General features: G+C 42.1%; 1 protein-coding gene across 6 annotated transcripts in view; it reads right to left on the bottom strand.

Annotated features, from left to right (window-relative positions):
* Window positions 1-8,169: 8,169 nt before the first annotated feature.
* The window catches only part of MARCHF8 (membrane associated ring-CH-type finger 8), an 86,195-nt gene continuing 73,654 nt past the window's right edge, over window positions 8,170-20,710 (bottom strand). For 3 of the 6 annotated variants that reach the window (XM_088169060.1, XM_088169061.1, XM_014875311.2), the window contains exons 4-8: window positions 19,102-19,181; window positions 17,947-18,792; window positions 15,845-16,025; window positions 12,027-12,174; window positions 8,170-9,511 (exon numbers count right to left, since the gene is read on the bottom strand). In XM_088169060.1, the coding sequence (XP_088025186.1) occupies window positions 9,207-9,511; window positions 12,027-12,174; window positions 15,845-16,025; window positions 17,947-18,792; window positions 19,102-19,181 (1,560 nt within the window). In that variant the 3' untranslated portion in view covers window positions 8,170-9,206. The remainder of the gene's footprint in view (window positions 9,512-12,026; window positions 12,175-15,844; window positions 16,026-17,946; window positions 18,793-19,101; window positions 19,182-20,710) is intronic. The other 3 variants (XM_014875308.2, XM_088169062.1, XM_014875307.2) reach the window with 1 other exon arrangement.

The raw sequence follows: 20,710 nt of genomic DNA on the forward strand, positions 1-20,710 counted from the left end.
AAGGCCTCTTTCTAGACACCTTCATTTGCACTGCAAATATGGAACAAAGTGGTGTTCAAATCTTGATCAGTGGGTTTCCATGTTTCTTTGCATTTCAGCTCTGATGCAGCATTTGAACACAATTCCATTCCCCTGAGTGATGAGTTCTGTTTTCACACGGTTTGAGGCTCTTCTGTGCAAAGATGTGACTGGGAGTCTCCCTATAGTGTTACAACTCCTCTTACAAACTCATTTAAAAATATGAGATAAGTTCAGTCTTGTACAGGAAAGTTGGAGGAATGCATTTGTTGTGTCTCACCAGCCTTTTCACAGCTATGTCCCTTTTTAAGTCTGTTCTTGTAGCACTTCTCACTTTTATCATGAAGTCCATTCAGAAGGTTATTGATAATTTTTACTACTTTTGGCATAATTTCAAACACTTTGTCAAGATCCTGCCAGACAAAATGCAGGATACACAAAAACCAAACCATTTTATCCAGAGTACATTACTTCACTCATGAGGAGATGCACACTGTCACAACCAGCTCAGATTTACGCTCCCCAACCCTTTCCCTGGGGAAGCAGGAATTGTTCCCTGCAGCACCTGTGCACAAACACCTGGCTCCTCTCTTGGAGACGGTTTCATAAGGCAGCAGGATCTGTGCAGCCACATGAAGGCAGCTGGAAACCAGGCCCTCAAAACATGAGCAGCTGCTATTCCTGGCTTGGCTGTGTTAGTGTGGGGCAGGACAGCAAGAGGCACATCTACTCTGCCAGAGATTTTGCTGCTCCTTATTCACAGCTCCCTTTCACCTAAACACCCCTCGGATTTATTACATGGAAACTCTCAGCAGAAGTCAGCTGCTGTCTCTCTTTACCTTCGTGCAGGGCCAGTGAAAAACACGGTTGTTGTGGGAAGATGCCAGGTATCTTACAGCCCTCCTGAGGTTACAGGCAGTTGGGGATGGCAGATGGCCCTCCTGAAATATGTTAATAAGGACTGGCAGTAGGGAGCAATGATACAATGCGGCAATTAACAAATGACAAGAGAGGAGCAGCAGAGCCTACAGAAATTTCCAAGCTACATAAATAATCTAAGGGGCATGAGCTTAATAGCTGAGAACATATGGGTGCTAATTGCATATTACTCCACCAGAAGGGGGAGAAAAATCCCTTCCTGTTCGTACAACTGCCTTTGTCCCACTCAGTGCCCACTAATGAACTCTAGAGTTGCAAAGCTCAGCACGGCTTGCTCTGCCATCCAGGCAGTGGCAATTCTGGCACCAGTTCAATCTCTCACAACCCCCAACAGGGCTGCTTTATTAACACTTAAAACAGTATCTTTATACCTTTTCTGCAAGGGACCATCCAGGTTGCAAGAAGCTGGGTCCCTCTGTCTCCATGAACTTCCTACCCTCTTCGTGAGCAGGTGTTCCCTGATCCTTCATCCCAGTTACCATGATGCTAGGACACCTCCCTCAGCCCTGAGGACCATGGGATCTGAAACTGCCTGACCTCATCACTTCCCCCTAAATATGCAGATCCTCTCCTTCCTCTGCAGATGTTGCTGTGCAGCTCTTTGAAAACTGCAAAATTAGAACAGCAGTGGGAGACTGAAAACTGCTGCGAAATTCCTAAGCCCAAGCAGCAAAGGTAGAATCCTGATAGAGACTTGTGCATCATCAGGCAGGTCCAAAATAATCCTTGAAATAATACCTCTAACTTCTACCACACCTTGATTTGGTCCAGGGCTGCAAGAAGGCTGCTCCATGGAATGGTTTGATTGAATTGACATCTGATTTCTCTGGGGTACATTAACTGCTTATATGTGACCATGAATTTAGCATAGTCCTGAAAACAGTTTTGGGATAAAATAAACCATCAACTTGCCGGCATGAGAAAATACTGGTTTAGATAATTGCATTATTAGAATCAGTTCCCTTTTAATACAGCACTTTCAAAGCAAGAAGGTAAACATGAGAGCAAACTGAGTGGCAAGCCAGGCTCTAGAGACACCTCGGTTTATCTGTAGGAAGGGGACAGGGGTACTTGATGAGTTATTTTGGGATGCTCAGGAGTAAAGCAGGTATGATTTATGACACACTCTCCAAGACAGCGGTGCTCTCGCAGCTGGACCAAGTCACCAGCCCAAGACATTTCCTGTCCTTTCCCAACCACAAGGATAACTTCCCGTGACAAAGGAACCTCCTGTCCCTGCACCAGACCCTGCAGCTCTAACAGTGATGTGCTCCCCTAAACCTGCTTGGCCTGCCTTGTTTGCAGGTGGCCTTTGAGACAGTATCAGAACAACCCAGCACAGCAAAACAGTGCCAGCAAAATTGACTGGGAGGTTTGTTTTAGTGAAGTCTAAAAATATTAGGAATTGCAAGCCTGATTCCTTGAAGCTCCAGGATTTAATGAGCAGGCCCTGAGTAGTGATCTTCCCCCCCTCTGCTCTGTACAGCCTTCTGGTGTTTTATTCAGTTATTTCAAACCTTCCTCTGATGTTAAAGCCTTTGAGACATCTTAATTTATCTCCCTAATACTCTCAAAGTCTATTCTCTATTTTCAGATTTCAGTTCCTCTAACACCATTCCTGCCTTTTCCTAGAATGCACTTTAAAGAATATTCCTAAACTTCGCTATCACTCGACCGTGCCTGAGCAAATATTACATTTACAATTATTCTACTCTGTATGATGCACTGAATTTGCTCCCCATTTCCTTTGTCCATGGCTCTTCTGATTTGGTTGGTTTTTGTTTTGTTTTGAAACCCTCTTCTGCCTCCTTTCTCCATCTAGCCAAGATGAACTGAGTTTTCCTCTCTTCAGTTCTTGCTATATATTAAGATATTCTTGCCTCATTTTCTTATGTTCTACATCCATCCCAAGGCAGTGAAAAATCATCCTCTTCTGCTGTATTGTGCTACACAATACAATGCCAAAATGTCAGAGAGCATCCTACACATCAGAGACTGGAGCCTAGAGGATTTACAGGAAAAACTGGGATCACAAGGGGATACTGACCTTTATTTGCAGTGTCACTTTTGGGTGCTTCTATGGTCATTCCTATCAACCACACATTGCCTGCAATTTGGTACATGCCAGCACAAACCTCACAGCCAGCCTGGCCCAGAGGCAAGTGAGGAAAGGGGGCAAGAGGAAGGAAACTTGGGTTGCACAGGTAGACTGAAAGGGAAAGGACAAGCACAGCATGAGATGGGTAACACACCAGGGATAGGGAAATCTGGAATGGAGGGGTGGCTGACAGGAGACTGGTCCACAGGGTGGCTGTGGGAGGTGGGATGGGAGATGTCCAGTTCTTGCAGCAGTGCAGGCACGAGCCTGGCTTTTGAGAGAGGACTTTTCAGAAGTTTTCAGAATCAGCAGCTGGAGTTACATCTTCTGACACCTTTGTAGCCTCCACAGGGCACTCATGGACATTGCAAAATGCTTCTCTTCTGCTTCCCCTGCCTCCTGCCCCGCTCCAAGAGGCAAGTCATGCTGGTCCTGCCAGCCAGTTGCCAGTAACTACTCACCAGACAGCTCCAGTTCCTGGGGACCAGATGAAAAATCCTGTTCCTGCAGTCACAGCTGTGCCATATGCTGCTGAGCCAGTGCTGTTCTCTGCCTCAGAGATGGACACACTTCACACAGTGACAGTAACACTCTTTGAGATGAAAATAAGGTTTACAAGAGGAAGTAAGTTAATTTATAATTAACTTGAGATGCCTGAGCCCATGACAAGGAACACTTTTAACCAGCAGCCAGATGGCTTTGTGGGCTCTGTTCCTTAAACCATTCATCAGCTTTTCATCTCAGAGACTGTCAGTCAAACAGCAGGCCCTGGAAATTATCCTACCATCTCTCCAGGAGGGTATTTTTGTATAGAGGTCTTGCTGGATTTCCAAAGTTTATGCAAGTAGCAAGTTGCCAGACTTTCTTTACTAAGGGAATGTAGGACAGAAACTTCTGTTTTGCATGGAAGACACCTCTTTAGGGTTGCATATTTAAGATCTCTTTCCCTTCCTTATCTAAAAGAAAATGAAAAACTAATTACTACTTTAACAGAAATGAGAAGCTTTTCTTTGAGCCCCCTTGTGTCTGCTACAGGCACAACTCTCCAGGTCTTTGCTCTTTGGTGTGTATGCCTTTGTAACAAGCTCTTTCACAGCAGTGCTGTTTCCTTGACCTACTGGTGCTAGAGATGTATTCTAGTGAAACTGCTAGAGATTTCCTCTTCTGTATACAAAATGAACATTCTTCCTAGGGGAAGATGACAGCAATGAGCATCTTCTGCTTTGCACCTCTACACAGATGCATGTGAGAATGCTGACTTCAGACATGAAGAATTTGATGCCCCATGCAGTGTTGGCTCCAGAAGGTCAGATTTTAAGGCCCATGGGAATCTTGTCTTCCCACCTCCTGCATGGCAGAAGGCAGAAAATTCTCCCCATGATTCCTGCATTTGAGGCGAACTCACCTGCACAGAAGAAGTTGCCCAACTATTCTGATGGTTACAATGTCTTTATCATTATGAATAATTTTCTCATTAAATTGTCATGGGATGCTACTCTGCTTGGTCTGCTACACTGAAGAGCCATCAAGTTCTGTGTTTTGATCATCATCTTACTACTGGAGAGCTCAATTTTTCTCTCCATGCCTTTTCAAACAAAATGGATACTATAATGGGTTTGGGTTTTTCTGTTTTTTTATAGAAACACTTTATTGCTGCAGTCAATAACCCTGTGTATCACACACAAATAACCAATTACAGTTTAAGAAACTAAAAATAACTCTGCAAGTGGTAATACTGAGAAAACGAACATACATGAAAGGATACAAAACTATACATTAAGTTACTAGAAATTTAATAACTAAAAAATTCTGCAGAAGTATGAAGTGTCTTGTATAAACGTTATACAACACATGCCAGTGTAAAGTTCTTCAACATTATACAATTACCTATCTACAAATGTTTTACCTAAATACAAGATTAGCTGCAATTTTTAAACAGTTATCTTCTATACAAAGACAAGTGCTTTCAGTACTTCATTGGAATATACAGACACTGCAATATCTCAAAACTAAAAAATAATCACAAAATAAAAGGTCCCACTTAAAAATTTTCTTTGTGTATCTAATACAACACTAAGGAAATCCAGCCAGCAATATCCTTGCTTTTGTACTTGCCGTGTTTCACCCATATTTGAGAGGGACCCAACCCAGAGTCACTGACCTCCCCCCTTTCATTGCTGGCCAGTCTCCAGAGCAGACCACACCAAAAATCTGTATCTTAATACACATCAGCTTTAGGAGAAATTTGGGCCTGGTTCCCACTTTGCAACAGATACATACTCTGCCATACACAGGGCAGAAGCTACCAGCTCCTGTGAATGGCCACATCCATGCATCACTTCAAAGGTTTCCCATGAGTGGCAGGCCAAGCAGCCCTTCCTTACAGCACCAAGTGGGATTCATGGTTATGACTGCTTCCCAGGAACTCCCAGGTGCAGCACAGAGCCCCAGTGCTTCTTTAACCCCTCACAGGCTCATTCAGTCTTCCTTGAACGCCTCCTTGCTGAAGCAAAGCCAATCTCAGTGACATTCAACCAGACGGAGCCATCCCAGGGTCTGGCCATCTCTTCAGAACACATTTTGAACACCACTCTCATTCCCCAAACACAGGCTTTACAGTTGAACATAAGTCCTGAGAATTCACAGGAATTTAGTATCTCATCAGCTCTTACATAGGATCAACCTCCTGCAGCACACACCTGTATTTTTAACATAATGCATGCTCATGACCTGGCAGATTCATCACATGTGACACAGCGGAGGAATTTCCTTGGCCCAGATGGTGTCTTTTTGGACAGGAGTGCCATCAATAGAACGGGGTCAGTTATCTGGGGCATTGGACATATCAGCAAAGGCTCTGGCAATCTAGGGAAGGGATTGTGGTAGATGACATTAAGCCTATGCTCCCTCCTACTTAAATTCTGGTCTCAGGAATATCTCAGGGTTACCCAAGCTAACTTTGGCCAAGGTACAAGGACCAGGCTTCTATTTCAGTCATTTCAAAAGCTGCCAGAAGGAAGTACTGGAAAGCCTGATCTAACAGGGGGTGGTTGTTCCCCTTACTGACACCTGAACACCTGAAAGGACAGAGCTCACCTGAGCTGGCATCAGTGCCTCACAGCTGGAAGCTGAAAAAAATTCAACAGTATCTTCTTGAGGAGAAAGAAGAAAAAAGCACCATTCAGCCTTCTCAAACATTTGATGGCACCATGCAGAAGTGGAGAACTACATCTCCAGAAGCCCACCATTAACACCAGCAAGTATTAGGATGAGAAGTGTAACCAGCATAAATGAAACCCCCGGACAGATGGATCTCTTCTGCAACCTCTCCTGGTATGAGCATTCCTAAGCAGTATAAAGAGTTTAAATCGGCATTAATTTTCATTCAGAAAAGACCTGCTGTGAGAGGGAATTGCTAGCAGCAACACTGACTAAAACATTTTCATTCACAAATATTTTTCCCCAAATGATTTTGCTGGAGATGATTTTTCTTTACAAGTTAAGATACTCAGGGGCACAGCAAAAACCTTCAGTAACCTGAATACACTGAACACTACCTGGCACATTCCACATGCAGCTTCCAAAACACCAAATGAGCTTTTGCAATGTTTCCCCCAGAATCACATACAACAGTGACTGAAGCAGAAGCAGCACGTTATGGTATGCTGTGTCGGCGATGTCAGAACATTGCTCACACACCAGAGCCTCTCAGGTGTGAGCTGGAGAACAGCCAGGTTTCAAACCAGGACTGGTCCATCTTCATTTCACCCACCGGCCACAGATGGGATGAGAACGTGCACAGCATCGCTTGGCAGCTGATCCTGTGCATCCTGCAGCTGTAACGTGAGCATCTTGCAGACGGGCAGGCCTTGTGCACTTGGGCATTTCAGAAGAACATCGTGAAGGTGTGCAAGACCTGATACTTAACCCACCTGAGTTTATCTAGTGAAACTTTCACAGAACAAAAGAGAAAACAGAACGAGACAGTGCATTATCTGGCTCTCACAACAGCAGAGGATCACCCACAGCAGAGTTCAGGAAAGGTCTTGAGTAATTGCACTTTAAATTATGGCAGGCACAGGCAACAAACTCTGCATGTGTATGGTCACAAAGACTGCCCTGATACTAGCAGGGTATGCAGGGTTTGTCTGCCTGTATCACTTAAGCATGGGACATCCTGACAGCTAGTACAGTAAACAAATCCATGCCAGTGCAGCTTTACCAGGACTGCCCAGAGGTCTGGATGTTTTAACACGTCTCAAGAACAAGGTACCAAGTTGTTCATGAAGATCACAGACAGCAAGCTTCAAGAATGAAGTGACAGAGGCACACGTGCTTTTCCTCTAACAGCTTCTAGAAACCACTGGGATGAGTGTTCTCTTACCAGAGTCCCTTCTCTGCCTTCTATTAAAATATTGATTTAGAAATAAATTAATGTTGCATTTTAAGGAAAAAATCCCTGATCTCTTACTGTTATATTTTAAGAAGTCTTAAAGCAGCTGCTTTTACTATGGAAAGAATGTACCCAAAATTGTACTTCAAAAATACTACGTGAAACTTGAACTAGAGCTCAGAATTTAGTTCACTATCTCAACAAGTAAACAGAAATTTTTACCTGAGAAGTCCAGGCAACTCCTACTAAAACCAGCCATATTATCATCATTGACTTTACAGAGATTTAGACAGGGCTCAGGTAGGGAAAGTCAGCTTTCAAATGCAGAGGCCTCATGTGCTGACTTTTTGTGGGGCTTCGTTTCTGCTCCAGTCACACTGAGACTTTGGTTAAATGAGGGCTTAAAGCTGGCCAGTGGTGCAGTGAAACAGACTGGACAAACAATCGACTGCAGACACTCCAGGCTTTGGGCAACTCTGTCTAAAGCCTTGCAAACAGATTTTAAAGCTGTCCCTCTCTTTGCATGAAAGCTGACTGATTAAAAATCCAGTCCCAAATTCAAAAGCACAGACATATACTATTCTCTGACCACACAGTGCACCACATCAAGCAGGTATTTTTAAATTTATCCACTTAATGTGATATTTACTTCCTAGACTTGTATGTCAGTATCTCCTCTGACAACATCAAATTCTTGGGTAATTCACATATGACACAGCACTAAAGAAAGAAAACCAGTTTCAGCTGTATTGACTAAGTTTCCTTTTTTCTGTAACAGCTCACATTTTTATCAATATAGCAACAAACCCTTCGCCAATGGTTTGGAATGAAAGTTACATTAGGTATATATGTACAGGTATGTTGATGGTCTGACCTGTTGGGAAAAAAAGAATCAAAACCAATCCCCAAAACAGAGCACTGAAACCACTGAAAACAGACATTGTACACATCCACTACTCCTCATATACAAGTCACAAGTGCAATATCCTTTGAAGAAAATTGCTCCTCAAAGGAAACCCAAAGAGGCAGAGTTTTTTAGTGTTATGTTTAGTAAGCTAATGTGGGTATATGTTGGAAATCACAGGCTGAAATTTTTAAAATCTTTTTCGTAAGGCAAGAGGTTTATGTTCCAGAAGAAAAGACGGGGTAAAGAATGAATAAATGTTTCAAAAATGACACATTCTTTCAAGTTTCATTCTCATTTGACATACATATCACAAAATAAAGATTTTTAAAAGTGCTATATGCTTTGTAAGTCTCATCGCAATATGTAAAGCAAAATTTTACACCTGCTGCCTAAGACACAATGTTAGTGGCAGATTAGTCTCTCTCTCATTTCTCTCACTGTCTGGGACAACCTCCTTCATCACACAAAAAGAACAGACCAACCAACCAAGCCCACACTACACATCCTCCAGAATCACTTAAGAGCCATGTTCTAAAGTGACACTCTCCGTGAAGTTGATGACAGCTCGCTGGCGGCTTCCTTGATACCAAACCCAAGGCTCATTCTACACAATATCCTGTGGCTCTTTGATCAGCCAGTACGAGACACAAAATGTGGAGAGGTATGCAACCATGATGACATTGACAGATATGCCTAAGGGATTTTAAAAAATTCCAACAAAAATACAAACGTAAAAAATTCATCCGCCAGCCTGCAGCTGTTTGCAGATTTTAAAAAGGTAGAGCAGTTTGCAGTAAACAATGATATTCAAATCTTCAAGGACATACAGAAACACCCCTTATACCTAGCAATCAGACATGAAGGATTTCTGCAGCACAGTCTTCTGGCTCTGTGTAATGTGAAGAGTTTGTGTCTGAATGGTGAACCCCAAACATTTCTTTACTTTCGAAGTTTGGCTCCATTAGTGCAGGTTTTTCAAAAATATTCTTTTTGCTAGTTTCTGGGCAGTTTTGTACATATATTACTCGATTATAAGCTTTAAGTCTCTTCCACAGCTGTACGTACACCTTGCATTGCACATACATGAACAGAAGTCCTCCAGTGAAACCAATAGCCACAACTACCAGCTTAGTCCAAAATGGCCACTCTAGAATACCTGGAAGAAAGAAAATAAAAAGAACTAAATTCATCTCACAGACTGCCAGTCAAACAGCAGGCCCTGGAAATTATCCTACCATCTCCCCAGGAGGGTAATTTTGTATAGAGATCTTGTTGGATTTCTGAACTTCATGTAAGTAGTTTAATTGACTACAGCCAGACTTTCTTTAGCTGGACTAAACTGGATCTTTCAAAAATGTACTGTAAAGAAGCTGTCACAGAGTTTGGGTCATGCAAACTATTCTGATTTTGCAATTTTTCCTGTCTGGCTTTTTTTTCCTGTCTGGCTTTTTTTTCCCTCTTCAAGTCAAACATACAGACTTCTGCTTCACATATCACATTCTTACCCACCACAGAAAAAAACAAAACAACTGATTTTCTGTGTCTGAGCCTTGATGTAGTACAATCACAGATCCAAGGCAACCACTCATAATATGCTTAGGGCCTTTAACACCTGTTTTTAAACCAAGACTGGATCAAATTATGAAAGGGATTCTATGGCATGGTTTCCTCTTCATAGCAGAGACTCAACTCAGTGACCCAACAAGTCTGTTCCACTCTGTGATCTCACAGTACATAGAGACATAAAGGAATGATTGTTACCATACAGCTTGACACGTTTGCTAAGCAGATGAGGAAAAATTTATCAGCATCATACCCAGTAATTTGTAACTGAACTAGAGCATCTCCTCTGATAGAAAACTGCAAGTGCTGGAGATGCTGAAACCTTCCAAGCTTACCCTCTGTCCTTAAAAATTACCACCATCACTTTGCCTAAATTTGACTAGTTTGAACATTTAGACAGTGGATCTTGTTATATTTCTATCAACCAATTTTAAATTAAAAACTATTAATTTTTTTAAATTTTCCACATACATAGGTCCTGTATTCATCTAGCCTCTTTAAAATAAGTGCCATCACAAGATAGATATGAAACTACACTGAATCACTAAGGCTTTTCTAAAATCGTTTCTTTCCAACTCTTCAAAGTTTTAACCAAGATACAGGCTGGTTATTTGGAAATGCACGGTAGTGTGGGGGGAATGAAAATATTTTAGTACCAAAATACAAAGGATATTGCAGCCCTACTACTGGTGAAATCCCACCGTGATTCATATCTGACCCTCTCATTCAAAGGTGAGTGGTCTGATGCTGTCTGTAGGCACTGAAAGCACATGCTTGCCCCTGAGTGGACATGAATATATATCCACACATGTTTCCTGCATCCCCCGCTCATTACAGCACTTCCTGGATTTAGAATCCAAATGAAAGGAGAAAAAGAAAGCACTACAATATGTACCAAATATTCACATAATTTCTCCTAGTTATGTTCATCCAATATATGTATCAGTTAAAATAACCTGAAGACAATAAATCTTTGAAAACATATCCTTTTCATTATCATACGGAAACTTTACACTTTTGAAAGGCCAATAATGTTCACTGTTCATGGAAGAAATGGGGGTGGATGGAACAGAAACTAAGAGATTTCATTGAAAGCAGCTTCCTGACTGAAGTTATGAACAATCCAACTATAGCCTAAATGAGAAATGAGAGGATAACTTTTTAATTTCAAGTGATTCTGCTTTGAAGAGACTGTAACAGCCTTGTGGATCTACAGGTTTATTAATACTCAGCTACCTCCCTAAAGGACACTGTTCAATCACTAACAAAACATCTTCCACCTGCAAGTCCAGTTGGCGTGCAGTACTCTGTAAGCAAGGACAGCTTGCCTTCTAACAGCTTCCATCCATTCTACTCCCACCTTCAGGCTCAGCTGCCTGAGAACAGTTTTGTGACAGCTGCAAATCTGCAGCCCAGCATACCTGACTAAACACATGTCACCTTGGTATGTTTACTGCTGACATACTAAAGAAAACCTTGTACTTGTGCACTGAGGTGGCAGCCCTCGGTAAGATTGCAATGCATCTCATCTTAGTTGTGCAAATTGGAGTCCTAATATTCAACATGAATTTCTTCTGCTTCAAGTACAATCACTCATAATAAGTTCTCCCAGCCTGACATGGCTCTCACTGATGACTAACCACCCCACAGACGACTGGGTGGAAAGAAAATCCTGTTGATTTACCTCAAAGATTTCAATTTAGGTTCCTCTTACTTCTTCTCTTTTCTAAAACAGTGCCAGTTTTGCCCAGTTTAAAGGTAGTCATAGCAGCAAACAAATGCTTACATCCTTATCTGCAAATTTAGACCTAAATTTGCTGAGGCAGTGCAATTTTGTGTCTGGCTACAGTGGATTAGCTCTCATATCCATGAATTTCACAAGTGCAAACTAAATTGACTTGAAATAGATTTAAAAAGTACCCACAGATTAATTCACTGGTTAATTTACTGATTTAACTAAATCATTTTAGAACTGTGCTTTTAAACCAACCCAACACCAGGGTAAAGCCGACTAGTTGAAATTTAACACTTATGTTTCACATCCTCTCTGCGATCAGGATATATAATTATTCCAAGAGAATAAGTAGGAAGATAAACAAGTAACATACCGGTAGTTTGTCCCTGTTTAATCTCTTCAGCAGTCCTGTCTATGAGGACATAGAGAGACCACACAACGCAGGTGATGGCAATGATGTGGAATGTTACAGAGCACATGATCTTCCTCCTTTCACTGGCTGTCATCTGCAGCTTCTCCCACTGGCAAGAAACCAGGAACCAGAGCAAGAGATTAGGAGTTTATTGTAGTTACTAGAGAGTATGAAAAGAGAACATCGATAAGAACAAAAGCCAGGCAGGAGACCAACTTCCTCCTAACAAGGATTTTAAAAGTCAGATGGCATCACTGCTTTGGGCACTGCATGTGTGTGGTGGCTGGCAGCTCACCCTGCTGTCACAGGAGCCATGCTGTGACACAGGGGACTTGAGTGCCCAGCTCCCACCCTGAGGCTCAGCAGGATGCCAGCACACCCTGCTTACCCATCCACACAGGGGCAGCAACAGCACAGAGGGGCCCAAGCAGTGCTGCTCCTTGCTGTGTTCCCCACTCAGAGCAGGTACCCACAGCTGCAGGTGAGCATCACAAGTGGTAGTGGGTTCCCTTGCTCAGGGAGGCATTCAACGGAAGAGTGGAAGTAGCACATGATTCAGCTGACCAGGCTGTGTAAAGACACCTCACAGTGAGCTCTCAGAGTCCCATGGCTGTTCAGCTCTCACCTTCTGCCTCTGGAGGTTTCATTCAATCTTTACATATATTAAACATCATTTAGAGCAGTGACACTCACACTTTATTTTCAGTGTTTCAAGGGCACTTAAATACATATGCCCTAAGAATACACAGTAGAATAGGGGTGACAGCTTTTCTAAGTGAGAGGATGCAGCAAATTAAATCCCCAGATCTGCATTTATCAATAATGCTTATATAGCCCAAAACAAAGCCACAAGATCAGCCCAATGTACTTTCAGAAAGATATAAGGAAACTAGGTAATTATTACAGATGCTTTTAATATTCCAGACATACCTGGGACACCCAGAAGCTGTTTTAAACTTCTTTTCTGTAATTTTGACTATGTGTATGATGAAAGTTTTTGTATGTGAGACACACATCCCTCAGCATATCTGCTTGGAAGAGAGTTATGCCAGGCTTTTCTCATGCTTTCACAAAATATATGCTGGGACATATGCATAAAAAGGTGCATTTGCTGTCTCATAGAATAATTTGTAGAAAAAGAGGACTTCAAAAAGGAGGCATAATGTGGAAGGGGGAGAGGATGACCTGAATGGTACGATTGAAATCATCCATTATGTTGAATTATTGCTTCCACTGCCACAAAAACGAGAGTGATTGAAACATGAGACAGAGAGAGACTTTGTGATCATCTCTGTGCTGCCAACAGACACATCTCTTTGTCCAATCCAAGCTACATCTCCAGTTATGTGGGCATCCAAACCTCATCCTAAGAATTGAGTACTTCCAGGAACGGCACAGAGTCACTGTACTAGAAAAGTCCCTTTTTTCAATCATTTTAGAAAAAGATTGGACAAAATATTCCCTTTGCATGTTGTATTTTAAATAGAAAACTGCTTTTGCTTCTATACAAAGGTGTTGCCTTTTGATAGAAAGTACAAATTAATCAAATTCTTTTTGCCAAAAAACAACCATGTTAAATGTATTTGCAAATGCTTTTTACAGAGCCTAGAGGACCTGTGCTTTGACTAATTTAAAGTTCTCTTTTCTGTTCCACAGCTTGGGATCCTCTGCTGGACAATTCCTCCTGCTGGCTACACAGTCACAAAAACAGCTTGCACCACCTCACTGCTTCAAGAGATATGACTGCAAAGCAAAAGAGGAAATATTCTGCCAATTGCACTAGCCCAGAGAATCTAGGTCCCCACTATATTATTCTGATGACACAGCATGTGGCATTTCCTACTTAAAATAGTCAGCAGTTCTGGACTTTTCAAGTGTTATTAAAACAAAGAAAAAAGAACAGCAGAAAATTTAGATTGAATGTATCTCTGTTTCATTGACGTTTTAAAATTAAGCATCTCTCTTGTCTGCCCTCATGTTCATTTGAGCCATGACACATTTTGTTCTCACCCTCTTCCCTTAGTAACTTAGTATTTGAACAGCCCAATGCTGCAATAAAACCTTAAGATACCAAGGAAGTTTAATTCCATTTTTACCCTACAGACAAGGAGAAGCCCTATTATTTGTCCCATCCTGATCATACTCACCAGTTCTGGACTGTTTTCTCCTGACTGGAAGGCTACCATAAGGGCTGAGTTGAAGATACAGAGGCATCTTATCTTTTTTCTGCAGCTGAACCTCTAAAAGGACTCTTTAGATGTATTTGAAAAGTAAACTCCTTCTATTTATGGCTCTATCCCTACCTTCTGGCAACTTGTCTGCTTCCCACAGGTGACCTGTTCAGATATAGCTAATGATGCTGAGTGACTCATTTCTAAGGTGCACAGCATTTTTTTTTTCACAGGGCACAAATATTCAGAAAATGTTCCCCACCCACTTCAGGCAGAGTGAGAACAGAAAAAAAAAACCAGCAGTCAACTGACGACTGTATCAAGTCTTCTTTCTTTGGATTCTCTAGAGTAATTTCTTTCCTGTCCTATGGTTGGGCTGTGCAAAGTGTTGTCTGTGCAGACAACAGAGCTTATGATGACCAACACTGCAGCTCTGAAACAACTACACTCTGTGCCGAGGGGCTACCAAGCCAAAATCTGCCGTTTTTAGAAGGCAATGATCCACCACAGTCATAAGCAAAGGACATCCTATCCACTGGACATACTAAGCTATATACTTTGCAGACAAGTAGAGCTCTCTGCAAAAATAAGCAGTGTTTGAAATCTGCTCTATTTTCTGTTAGAAGTCACTTCTAGGATTTGGACAAGTTCTAATAACAGTTTTTGGATAGCTGCAGTCCAGACTTCTCACCCTACATGATTTAGGCTCATCATAACTGAATTTAATGTTTCTCATTTATTCTAGTTCCAGACTAAAGTTATTGTTATTAACCTCTTTGGTAGATATGGCAATATTTGTCTGTACTAAGAATACCAGTGACTTCCTTCTCAAATTCCTGATGTAAGGACAACTGACATTGAAAGCTCGGAGGATGTGAGAGAACAAAACGAGAAGAGAAGCACAAAACTCATCTTAGCACCTATACTTAGGTCACCAGATTTATGAAAGTTACTTATCTATATAACAAAAATACAGCCTCTAGTCATTCACAGCCTAAGAAAAGGTAAAAATGAAAACACATTTAACAGTGAACCACCTTCTAATTATAATGTATTATTTTCAGTAAATAGATTTGATCCTTTAAAAAGAAAAGAAAAGCTACAAATTTTAACTAAAGTACATTCAAGAAGTGAGATTTAAAGTAAATTTAATGTGAAACCCTCGTATTTTGAAGAGAACTTAAAAGCCATGTGGATCTTAGAGCCAAAACTAAAGCAGGTAACAGTAATACAAAGCTCCACATTAAAAAAAAAGTTGATAACTGTTTTGAGAGTTTTGTGCTCTAAAATCTAAAGAAAAAAAGTCAGATTGTTGCATGGACATAAATAAATATATTTACGCATACGCATATATATACTTACACATTTACACACAGAAAGCTGCTGGGCTATAACAGCTGTTATCAGAGCTGGATTCCAGTTATATTGAATTTGCTAGGGTGTTAATTCAAATCCTTTGTAACTATACAAGACTGACCAGACTTACTAAGGAGCCACAAAAATATTAATAAATACATGGTGGGTGCTGCAGGCTCGTGGGCACAGCCTGTTCCAGAGTGGATCTCTGTTTAACAAAGCATGCCATGGGGAAGCAGGTCCTGTGCCTACCTTTCTCAAAGGCTTCAGTTTTGTCTCCATGATGAACTCATACTTGCACAGTTCACAGCATCGCGTATCCGAGCTCTTGATCCATTGCTGCAGGCAGGCCTGGTGCACAAAATGAAGACTTCCCGTACAGTGACAGGGGGTAATCAGAGGGCTCTCATCATCTCCTTCACAGTGACATATCCTGAATCAGAAGCAAAGCTGCTCATTAGGAGAAGAGGAAGCAGAAAGGATGTGGAAGAGCCATGTAATATCTGTGATCACGCATGGATGTTCACTGAGGATCCCGAGACATATAAATCAAAGGGATGTGTTCCACAAAGGAGCTAAAACTAAACAACTCAATTGCTGTGCAAGCACACACACAGGCACAAAATAATTAAGCACAGACTCAGCTAACTAGACAGCTGCTTTCTCACAGATGAGGCATACACATAGAGCCTGACAGAAATGCAGTACCTGAAAGAAAAAAATGGAGCAAGAAATGACATTTCACCCAGACCAATAGCACTTAACTGCAAATAGCATTTAAACAGATCAGACAGCACTTCCCAAGACAAAATATGCACAGAGAGGTACAGCTACTCATGTACTAAGGTCTGAAATAGAAGATAAAACAAAATTCCAATATCAATGGTGAAACAGTCCACCCCAGGATCATGTGCAACTAATTTAGACAGCCTGGATCTTACACAAGTGATTAATTCCAACACAAATTGCTAAGAGACAGATTCACAATGCAGAACTACAGCACTGAATCTGAACCCCAAAACACTCTAAATGGTTTTGCTTCCCCAACTCTTACTTAGCTAAGAAAGCATCAGCTCTGCAAAATTCCCTACCTACTTTCCTCACAGCCTAACTGTGCAAACAGCGAAGACATCTGATAAAGTGTTACTACCAGCTGCTGACATCTGATTTCCAGATTCAATTTATACACAACCCTTGGGTAGCATCAAGCTTTATGAAGTCCTTCTAACCATGTGGAAGAGGTCATTAATTGAAAGGGGGATGGTGAGGAGCTCAGGGACTGAATACAAGTTACTAAGCATATGTGAAGTATATTCTGGCCTGCTGCCATCCCTGTCTATTATTGAAATCTCTTACTGATGTGTAGCATCTTGCCTCTTGTGACCTTGCTGAGCGCTGGCAAGTGGAAATGAAGGCGTGGGTGGATTACAACAGCATCTTGTTGATGATAAATCAGTACAGACTTATCATCAGTCAGAACTAGATATGGTGGTAATGAGGGGGGAAATCAAATAATATTGGCAAGTAATAACAAAGCCAGCTTTAGGAAGTACTTTTAGGGAGGAGAAAGACTAGGATAATAAAATGCTAGATAGAGGGATTGGACATTTGCTCCTGAACTTGATGACTCTTGCTCCTCAACCACATTTTGGATGTAGGACGGGGCAGACTTGCAGACAAGTCACCATGAAGAGAGTTCAGATCTCATTGTTCCTACCACCAGTGCACATGATTAATCCTCTGTAGTTGGAATAAGGACACCCATCATTTTTGAACCTCACACGGACCTACCACTAACAGCCAGTGCTCAGATCCCCTTTGACCAAGACAACCAGGAAACCCGTAACAAATAAAGTGTGGTGGGACACAAACTGAAGGGGGAAAAACTTGAAAGCTATATTGATCTGCTCTCACAAGCCATTCTCAAGCAGTCTGTCTTCCTCCTGATTCCCACCCTCTGACCAAACCAGCAGTGCTGTCAGGACAACACATTGCTCATTAAAAGCTAAGACGTGTTCAGCTTGACCTTTATGATGTGTAGCTGAGTCTCTCATGGTGTTCTCAGTTTGGGCACTGATAAGAGACAAATACTATCTCAGAACACCAAAGCTGAAATAAATTTTAGAATTTATTTGACTCCAAAGGAAATTATTTTGCTTAGTAGCCTTGTTAAGTGCATCAGAGGGGTGCAAAGAGAAGGCTCCATGCTTCAAATCACATATACTGTATTAGCAAGGTGACAGGGTAAAAGAAGAGACAGAAAAAGCACAAAGGCAGGGGAAAGCAGAACAGTCACCACTGCACATGGGGGGGGTGGTTAAAAAGGTAGGTGGGTGGTTCTCTGGTAAACCAACCTGCAGGTATCCCCCGATGTGGACACAGGGGAGAGAGGGGGTAACTTTTCTGAGAGGGGGGAAGGGCAGTCAAGGTCACTGTCCTTCTCAACTGAACAGAGCGGTGCCCGCTGCTCTTTTGCTTTGAGTTTCACTGAGGTGCTGTCCTCAAAGACGTCATCATCTCCCATATCATCAGAGCAGAAGTCCGTGCTTTCCACCAGCATGCTGGAGGATTTGTCAGCTTGGAAGTGACTGGAATAGCTCTCCAGTTCATGAAATTTATGCAGGCTGCTGATGCTGGAGGTGTGGGAGAAGGAAAAAAGGTAACGCAACAGTTTTTTGCTCCTTGAGGAGTCATGGTCCACCTTGTCCTCCAGCAGGGGGATATGTACAGCGCTGTGGTTCTCTGCTCCTCCCGATGCACTTGAGTAGTTGGAAAAGGAAGGGATATAGGAGTGCTTAGAATTGCTAAAAGAAAGAGGCCTGAGATTCAGCGGTTTCCTCTCTTTAAGATGAAATTTGTTAATCCTTAAACACTGCTCTTGGTTCGGGGTCAGTTTGCCTTCTGAGCGTGTTCGCTCCACATAATCAAAGCACTCGCTGGTGCTCTGCGCCTTCTGGTCCACGTCATTGAGGGACTTGGAGAATTTCAGAGTGTGGGTGGGCTTTACATTCTTAGCAGACCTGAGTGCCTGGCCCCGATCCTGCCCACGGGAGTTTCTGTTTGCTGCATGTAACGTGTCCTGACAGATTACTGTCACAGTGACCCCTTGTGTCAGAGGGCTCTGGCAGTGCGGATTTTTCAAGACAACAGCAGACTGCACTGGACTGTGATGACAACACTCAGAAAACACTGCACTGGAACTGCATGCAGAACAGTGGAATAAAAGCACAGAAAGTAAAAAATAAAACAATTAAAAAAGAGAACATGTATAATTAAAAGTGAAGAAATGAGAATTACAGCTAGTGTGGGAATGGCAAACATAGCAGGGCCAAACAGTCAGTAGGATTTAACAAAGCAGTGTTAGACAGCAGTCGAGTCAAACAAATGGATGCTTCAAGTGGGAACCCCACATTGCTTACTTCCCCATAAACATGCTTTTTCAGTTTTGTTTTTCCTTTATTTGAACCTCGCCTGAGCCTCACTGCAGCCACGCAAATGTCACACTTTACCTGCAGATGTCCTGGTTGGATGGTGTAACAGAAGTCCGAGAGAAGCTATGAGGGGCAGAGACAGAGGTTGGACTTCCAGCCTGCAATGACATTAAAACAAACAAACAAACAAACAAAAAAACCCTAAAGTCAGGAGTCAGTATGCAGAGCAATCACCTTCAGGGTGAAACACAGCATATGGAGTCAGATATCACTCTACAGCAGATACTCAAGGGGTAGCTGCAAGAAAGTGACTTTACTCTTATATGCGAGAAAGGTCACATAGTCCCATCCCTGCAGAAGTAATGATCAGAACAGAAATGTTTTACCCCAAGGTCAAATGCAGACATCTCTGGAGTGGAACCTGCCAGCTGTCAAATATTGCACAGAACAATAGCTCAGGAAATGAGCAATGCTACAGTAATTAGAATAATTAGATGGAAGTGTGTGTATAAACTAGTTGGAATTTAGCTACCATGTAATAGCTAATCCCTCCTCTAACAATGATGGCAAGAGATTAGAGGCTTGGGGTTTTCTTCACAAAACAGAACTGTCAGTAATTCAGTAACTCGAACACAACCTGAGGACTTATATTCCTTACTACCATATGCACCATGAGCACCATCTGCCAACCCAGACCATCCCCTGAAGTGTTTTCTGTACTTTGTGAGGCCTTTCATCCTGCTCTTGAACAGGATCTTCCATCTACCTGGAGGAAAGATGTGGCAGCAGTCATATTTGTAAGTCACAACAAGAGCACAGTGATAAATAGCATACCTGAAGAATTAATAATTAACTGAACTAACTCAAAAACTTACAGTGAAGCTCTTGGCATATTTAACACTGAATAGACAAATCTAAAGCCAATGTGCTAAGAATGAGCATTGTTTCAGCTGTGACTCCACTGGCTGTTATTAAAGACCTTTTCTGCTGCTGTATCCTGCACATCACTTTGACAAACTGCTCAACTCTTCCTGGAGATTTTGGCGAGGAGGAGACCTGCATTAACAATCTCACTATAGAGAATCTTTAAACCTGGGTCTCCCATGCGCCACAGCTGCTGGACGGGCTGCACTGCTGACCCACTGCTGCCAAACACTGTTAGCACTTCAAAATTCAAACAAAGGTGTACAGCTCTTTTGATCTGCACAGCAAAGCCTGAAAGCCAGCAAAGAACAATGCAATCAGCAGAACAACAGAAATGTCATCTCCATACTGGGCTGCACAGAAACCAGCACTGCCAGCAGAGACCTGGGTCAGGTAACTGCAGACAGCCAGACCGGGGAGACCTCAGGTGACAAAAGCTGTGCTGCCACCGAAGCACACTGTGCCCAGCCCTGTGCTTCAGCTTCAGACAGAGCTGCTCAGTCATCACTGCTTTGATCATGCTGCAACACACACTGTATCTGTCTTGGGGCTCATCAATTCTATTTAATTTATTAAAAACCCCTATTGTATATTTAAACAAGGCTGCCACAGGCTTTTATACTCTCATAGCAAAACTAAGGCTCCTTGTCACACATTATACTCTTGTTTCTTTGTGAGAGAAGATACATACACATGCTACTTTATAAACACAGATAAAATAATCATCTTCCTTGTCACAGAACTCGTCTTTTAAAGTTTTATT

Source organism: Sturnus vulgaris, chromosome 8, assembly GCF_052056855.1.
Source record: "Sturnus vulgaris isolate bStuVul1 chromosome 8, bStuVul1.hap1, whole genome shotgun sequence".
NCBI lineage: Eukaryota > Metazoa > Chordata > Aves > Passeriformes > Sturnidae > Sturnus > Sturnus vulgaris.